The following is a 7,892-nucleotide window of genomic DNA, read 5'->3' as shown; positions in this document are numbered from 1 at the left end:
TCAGACATTTTTCTTTCGTTGTTTCTTTCTTTGCACAGGTAAACAGCACATTTCTTCTTCTACGCTTGCATTATCGGCAGAGCAGACGCTGTACTATTCCTTTAAGCAACGGAGGAAGCACTTCAGTGAACATGATGCATGCTATCTAAATAATACTGGCAGGAAGGAGCCAGGACAAGAAAACAGGAGGCTTCCTACTGTATTGATAGTTCATTTAGCATAGGAGCTTTCTAAAACTGCTTGCCACCGCTCCTAATACTTTGCATGACCAGATTAATAAGCAGTGCCAACCTCATGGAGTTTAAAAAAATAGCTTTCTTCAATTGTAGTCTGTGTGGCACCTTCGAATGTACACAACATTATATTTTGGGTTTTATAAGGGAGAGCTTAAACAGTTTACAGCATTTGAGTAACTTTGCTTTTTGTAGCAATTTTCCCGAAGGCTGTAGACCCAATTTCACTAGTATTATTCATGTGTCTGTCCGTTGGGTAATGTCATCTGTAAGGCTGAAGCACAGCAGTCCATATCTACTCTCCTACCCTGGAAAATGTTCTTACTGCTGACCCCATGAAAGATGAAGGGGTACGCAATGTTGTGCCAGTTTATTTTTTAAAAAGAACAAGCTCAGTTCACACAGTTAAAAATGAAATCGTTCATGTTCTAAGTTCACGTTTTCAAAAATTAACTAAGTTAACTAACTTTTAAATTAACTAGTTTAAGTTAATTTGGCAAATTAAGCCACAAAAGGTGATGTTTCTTGAGGACCCAAAAGCAGGGATGAGTAAGGCACAGATGAGTTCCTGTAGGTTTTATGAAAAACTGAGGCAAACATCCAACACAAAAATACTGAGAACCAAAAAACCAGCACACATCATGACAAACTCATGTGGGGAGCTAGAGACGAGGAAGCAACTAACAACAACAAGGAGCCAGCACTGAAGAACTGAACAAGGAGAGTATATATGGCAGATAGAACAAAGACTGGGGTAATCAGATGATATGGATCAGGTATTTATGGAAGTGACTAGAAGAGAGCTAGGGGAAAAGAGACAGGCACAAGGGGTCCTAGTAGGCACAGTTCGGACAAAAGTGTGTGTTTTTTCTGTCAAAGTTTTCCTTTACAGTATTAGTTCATAAAACTCTGCCAAATGTTTTGCAAAAGTGGCATCAGAAATTCCAGCTGATGGGTCTAAATCGCGCAAACTAGTACTAGCGGTAGACATGCTGGTCTGTCCTGCTGTTAATGCCGTTATAAGTGTCATTATTAATTGAACGGGTACGTAAGCTGTCTGTGTTTCTCATTTTTAGAGTGAACGTCGCTCTCGTTCACGGGCATTACTTCAAAACTTGTCCATTCACTTCACCGTTCACTAAAAATATGAATGGATTCAGTGTGGGGGTAGGAGCTGGGAATAGGAAGTAGGAGCTATACTTTGAGCTACTCCGATGTAGCCAGAGTAATCAATATTAGTTATCCACCAAGGAAGAATTAAGTTTGAAATTTGATAAACAAAGTTTAGAAATTCTAATTTCGATTGAAAAAGTATTAGAGTGGCAACACTTATGCAATCAGGTTTTTTTTTTTTTACTTTCTAATAGTTATTTTTTGCTCTAACATTTTTCAATTTAACTGTAAAAGACCTACTTTATGTTGTATAAATGTTTTAAAGTATTTAATGATGATTTTAAATCACAAACACTTTTTTTTAGCAGGGCTGTTTAATGGGGTTGGGTGATACAAACCTTAAATTTCATCAGGATTATTTGTGGCATTTATTGAGAAATTATAAAAGTTAATAAAAGTTAAGTTAGATAAAAAGTAAAACTAATAATTAGCATCAGTATTTTTTTTCAGCAATAAACTTGCCAAGCTGTCAGATGGAATAATTCCTAATATAACTGTTACAGTGCTAACTGTACAGATTATTTTCATCATGTAAAATTTTCTACTAAATTAATTTCGTTTATGCTTTTAAGACAATCCTCAATAACAAAACATCAATTCTTTTAAAATAATATACGTTTAGATTAATAGTTGTCACAATGATCCTGAATTGCAATGGCAATACCTTTTTACAAGATAACAATAAATAAAAAGATATCTGACTATATAATGTATTCCATTCACATTGTATTCTATCCAAATAATACTCTGCTCCAACCTAAAAAGCCTGTTTTTTTTATGTGTCTCTCTACAGATTGGATACTGGAATGAAGTCGACAAAATGGCTGTGACCAAATCAGATGTCTTTAGCAACGACACAACAGGAATGGAAAACAAAACAGTGATTGTAACCACCATCTTGGTAAATTTGTGTTGTTTAAATGCATGTTTTTGCCTAATGTATTTGCATTTTTAAATTATAATATAATATATAATTAAAATGCTATGGTACCTGAAAAACAGGTATCAGTGAACTTACCTACTGTAAAGAATATAACAGTGTAAGAAACTCCCAAATAACTAAAAATATCAAGGGAGAAAGAACTTGAATTGGTGAGTCAATAAAATTGTGAAGGTGTGTGATGAAAGAGTTGTTAATTAAAATAAGTGTGCTGGAGAAATGAACAAAAATCAACAGATTTTCACCTCGTATTATCAAATTTAAATACACAATATGTTATAAACAAAAAAATGAATAGTGACCATAAAGATCACGACTGTTAGACCACATAAAAAAATTTTTTTTGTGTGTGTTTCTAACTGATGGTGTTAACTGAAAAGGCAGAGGCACAATTATTTAGTGCTATGGGACCAGCTCCACTGAATGTTAAGCCTGAGGCAAATACTTTATCTTTGAAGCGGTTTTCCTCATTGTAATTCAAACTTGTTCTCCACCTTCAGGAAGCTCCATATGTCATGCTGAAAAAGAACGCTGACCTTTTTGTGGACAATGAGCGCTACGAGGGTTACTGCGTTGATCTGGCTGCAGAGATAGCAAAGCACTGTGGCTTTAAGTATCAGCTGAAAATAGTGGGTGATGGAAAGTACGGAGCCAGAGATGCAGAAACCAAAATCTGGAATGGAATGGTTGGAGAGTTGGTGTATGGGGTAATTCAAACTGCTTACACTGCCTTTATAAGCGCTCAAAGATGGTATAGTGTAACACTTACGGTACTTTACTTCTACAGTTAATATATAACATTTAATAAATAGCAATAATACAGTGGATCTTGTTTTTTTCCTAAAATGGATATGTTTAAACGCCATAATAACATTCACTGGAGAAACTATCCTTTTGGTTTTATCCTTTGGTCTGACAGAAAGCAGATATAGCAGTGGCCCCGCTGACCATAACATTGGTGCGCGAGGAGGTGATTGACTTCTCCAAGCCCTTCATGTCTCTGGGAATCTCCATCATGATCAAAAAGCCTCAGAAATCTAAACCTGGAGTCTTTTCTTTCTTGGATCCTCTGGCTTATGAGATCTGGATGTGCATTGTTTTCGCCTACATCGGCGTCAGTGTGGTGCTGTTTCTCGTTAGCCGCTTCAGCCCCTATGAGTGGCACACAGAGGAGTATGAGGACGGGCAGATCCAGACCAATGAATCGACTAACGAGTTTGGCATATTTAACAGCCTGTGGTTCTCACTTGGAGCTTTCATGAGGCAAGGATGTGACATCTCTCCTCGGTAAGTATAAAAAAACATTTCGTGTGCTATATTATTAAGAACTTAATTAGACAAGAATGACCTTGAAATAATTTATACATTTGATTTATTTTCCAAATGGGTCACATCAATAACTTAATTTTATGTCATTAGTTATTATAAATCAGTATTTTCTGCTTTCACTTTTACTCCAACAATTTTAATATGTAAAGAAACTATGTAACAGAGCATAAACATATCCATACATGATATCATTACCTTGTTCTACAACAAAATACTATATATTTCAAGCTAACTATTGATTCAGCCAAAATGGATTTCTCTATCCTTTTAACAATTGATGCTCTCTAAGACTCAACAATATTTTGTGTCCTTATAACATGCTTTAACCTGGTATATCTTTTACAATTTGTGAATGTTATGCTGTTTTTTTTTTTTTCATTTTCTAAATTAACAATTTCAGTTACAGCAGGGCTTTCAGTTACAGTTGTTGACAGATTTTTATTTTGATATATAAACTTCAACTAAAGTATTAGAAAAATAGGGTTTTTATGTTACAGAATACATTACATTTTAGTATATTACATTTTTATCAGTCTCTTTTCTTAAACAACAATGAAGACTAAAATTAATCTGTTAATTGACTGATTATCTAATCGCTTGCTACCCTGTAGTTGTTTATTTTCCATAAATGCTGCTTGTAGCTCGCTAATTGCATAAAAAAATATATATTTATGATAATTCATAGGGGAAAAGGTGCTGTCCCACCTTGGTTTAGAAATTATTGCAACTGGTAATGGTTAATAAGAACCAGTTTATTTTTCTTGTAAGCAATGAATATGTGTCTTCTATTGGCCACATTGCTGGCATTACAAAGCAACAGGTGGAGAAAGGGAAGAGGTGCATTACTTTGCTCTATAATGTCAGAGGAAACTGGTCTCTCATTTTCTCATGGCTAAAAACGTTTAAATACACTGAAAAAAATTATGCGACCGCTGTTGCTGTTTAATTAATCTTATTTACGGTAGTTACTTTAACACATTTTTTTATTTCCTACCCTGCTAACATGAAACAATTTTGTTAAAGTAACTAAATATGAGTATAAGTAAATGCCAAAAATGGTTCCAGTAAGAATGATTTGCTTTGTTTTTTGTACTATTTGTATCTACAGTATTGTTATTCTTTTTAGCCCTACCGTTACAAAAAAAACACCATTAGTATATTCAGTGACAAGTGAATTTTCACACATTCATTTACTAACAAACAAAAGCTAAAATAAAATCTCAGTCTCAATCTTTTTCAGAACAGGCATTTGTAGAGAAGTCACAAAATTACTTTCATCAGTGTTAATAGTTTAGTATATGCTTGGACAATGTAAATGTTGAAAGCTTATGAAAGTTGAAAGTGGTGCTGAGCTGTGGACTCGAGAGATGAATCAGTCTACGACTTGACATGCCCTTTACATCACACTCTGGTGATGTGAAGGGTGTCAACATGACTCCCAATCAATGTTGTATGTTTCCCTACAATGTGTTTCCAATTTACAACCTGTGTTTCAACTGCTTAAACCTCTGAACTTTTTTCAGTGTTATGTTTCAGATTTACAAAAAGACATACATTTAGATGTTGGTACTAGAAAGACTTATTTTTATTTATTTGTTTGTTTGTGTTTTCTTTTTGCTTATTCATTGTGGAAAATGAAATAGTTCGTCATGCGTCTCAATAAGCCATCTTAAGTTTTGCACATGTGCTGCTCATTTTGCCTGTTTTATATTTTTATGGAGCTAGATAGGACTCAATTTTCACAAATACACATATGTGATTCATACATGCACAGGACAAGATCCACACATGCACAGAACGAAACACACAAGCACAAAGATGTTCACACACACACATACAGTGGATGTAGGATATGGGGGTCATCCCACGTGGAGTACTTTCTTGTGATTGACTTACACATGGGAGCTTTGTGATTGGTGGCAAACCTCCCTGCTTAAAAAAAATGCACCATGAAGTTCAAAGACAAGTGCTACTTTGTAATTTACTGTTTTTTATAATTGTTTATTGACCAGAAATACTTTGGTGAATCTTATGCTGTGCATGTTTGGATCTTGTCCTTGCGTGAATCCTGCTGTGCATGTGTGGATCTTGTCCTGTGCATGTATAAATCACATATGTGTATTTGTGAAAACTGAGACCGATCTAGATGCATATGTTTTTCACACTTTGCTTTGAGAGACGTTTTGGGTAAGTGATGTCTGGGAAGATTCAAATGTCCAGCTATTGATGAGACCAAAATGTCATGTGCGACCAAGGTGTTTTACTGGCTATTTAAAATGGTATTACATGGCTTAGATACACAAGTATAATATAGGATAGGGGAAAATAAATTAGTAAATAATGAGGGTGGATTGATAAAAAAGATGCACTGACCCAAGGCTGTTCTATATTCTGGTATTTGTTAATCAATAATGAATGCTTTTCCCTTCGAAAAGTGCTTGAAAGCCCAGGAATTCCATGTCAATAAATTAATGCAGAAGAAATTATTGCTTCAAGTGATCATTTGAGAATAAATCCTTTTGCTGCTTTTGTTTTTCTGCCATAGATCCTTGTCGGGGCGTATTGTCGGTGGCGTCTGGTGGTTTTTTACTCTAATCATCATCTCCTCCTACACTGCTAACCTGGCTGCCTTTTTGACTGTCGAGAGAATGGTCTCTCCAATTGAAAGTGCGGAGGATCTGGCCAAACAGACTGAGATAGCATATGGAACTCTAGACTCTGGCTCCACAAAAGAGTTTTTTAGGGTAAGAGATGCTCAATTTCTTTCTTTTGTCTGTAGCCATGGAAACCACAAGTTTCAGGATGCCTTAGCCATTTTTTTCCCCTTTACTCATTTTTTTCTTTACTCCATTGAACTCAATAAAATACCTCTGATTCATTAAAAAAGTATTAGCTCTCTTACAATTACAGTTGGGAGGTCTGCACAACAGAGCACACCAAGTTTACCACTAAAGGACTTAGTAAAAACATAGAATGCAGGTTTGAGAATAGCATGAGTAAACCATCCATCCATCAATTTTCTTCATGCTTTATCCCTCCTGGGGTCACAAGGGGTGCTGGTGTCTATCTCCAGCTGTCTTTGGGCGAGAAGCAAGGTACATTTTGGATAGGTCGCCAGTCCATCGCAGGGCAAGCCAGAGAAACACAGAACAAACAGCCATTCATGCACACACCCCTAAGGAGAATTTCGAGAACCCAATTAACCTAACAGTCATGTTTTTGGACTGTGGGAGGAAGCCGGAGTACCCGGAGAGAACCCACGCATGCTCAGGGAGAACATCCAAACTCCATGCAGAAAGATCCCAGGACGGGAATTGAATCCAGAACCTTCTTGCTGCAAGGTAGCAATGCTGCCCACTGTGCCACTGAGCAGCTTAGTACGAGTAAACCTCTAGACTGATATCTGTGGGTGAGATGCGACCTTAACCTGGCCGTTTGAGTTAAAAAATAAATAAATAAACTAAGTTTTTGTAGAGCTGAATTAAGACAAATTTCTAAATTGTCAACTTTGATCATGTCAGAAAAATAGATGACAGAGTAAAATTTTGAAAGGAGGAAATAACTGAAGGTATTTTTCTTTTTTCACTGTTTTCTTAACACAGCGCTCCAAAATTGCCCTCTTTGACAAAATGTGGACTTACATGCGCAGTGCAGAGCCCTCTGTGTTTGTGAAAACCACAGCGGAAGGCGTCCAGAGAGTCCGGAAGTCTAAGGGGAAGTATGCCTACCTACTAGAGTCCACCATGAATGAATACATCGAGCAGCGAAAGCCGTGTGACACCATGAAGGTGGGAGGTAACCTGGACTCCAAAGGCTACGGGATCGCCACGCCCAAAGGATCCTCATTAAGGTGGGTGGAATAGTATAACAATGTGTCCAATGTTGTTATAGTATCCCACCTACCCTGATGTAGCTTTGCTTATGTGTCTCTGGTTTGTATAAAGGAGATGAGGTAATGCCCCCTTCCTTTACATTGTTTTCGAAAAAGGAAACATTGCAATTTATTGTAAGTCCATAAATTGCAAAAACTTTTAATAAAAATAATGACACGCAATTATTCAACTAATTGAATTATTCATTACAAATCGCTTCCAAATTATTAATGACTGAATTTCAACAGGTTTCTTTTTAACCTGTTTTACTGCCATTTTTCAGTAATATTAAGAAAAGCTGGAATTCTGATTTTAAAAATACACAATTGCTTCATCTATCCCCTG

The 7,892-nt window shown here is 36.2% G+C and overlaps 1 protein-coding gene across 7 annotated transcripts in view; it reads left to right on the top strand.

Annotated features, from left to right (window-relative positions):
- The window catches only part of gria2 (glutamate receptor, ionotropic, AMPA 2), a 66,676-nt gene that overhangs the window by 53,190 nt on the left and 5,594 nt on the right, over window positions 1-7,892 (top strand). For all 7 annotated transcript variants that reach the window (XR_001481540.1, XM_015385828.1, XM_015385826.1 and 4 more), the window contains exons 9-13: window positions 2,200-2,307; window positions 2,847-3,053; window positions 3,266-3,633; window positions 6,221-6,419; window positions 7,278-7,525. Coding sequence is in view for 6 of the 7 variants with exons in the window: in XM_015385828.1 (XP_015241314.1) it covers window positions 2,200-2,307; window positions 2,847-3,053; window positions 3,266-3,633; window positions 6,221-6,419; window positions 7,278-7,525 (1,130 nt within the window). In the remaining variant the exon portion in view is untranslated. The remainder of the gene's footprint in view (window positions 1-2,199; window positions 2,308-2,846; window positions 3,054-3,265; window positions 3,634-6,220; window positions 6,420-7,277; window positions 7,526-7,892) is intronic.

This window comes from Cyprinodon variegatus, unplaced genomic scaffold (genome assembly GCF_000732505.1).
Source record: "Cyprinodon variegatus isolate N-32 unplaced genomic scaffold, C_variegatus-1.0 Scaffold349, whole genome shotgun sequence".
In the NCBI taxonomy this organism is placed as follows: domain Eukaryota; kingdom Metazoa; phylum Chordata; class Actinopteri; order Cyprinodontiformes; family Cyprinodontidae; genus Cyprinodon; species Cyprinodon variegatus.
Note: the sequence above shows the minus strand (reverse complement) of the source record. Positions and strands in the feature narration are given on the sequence as shown.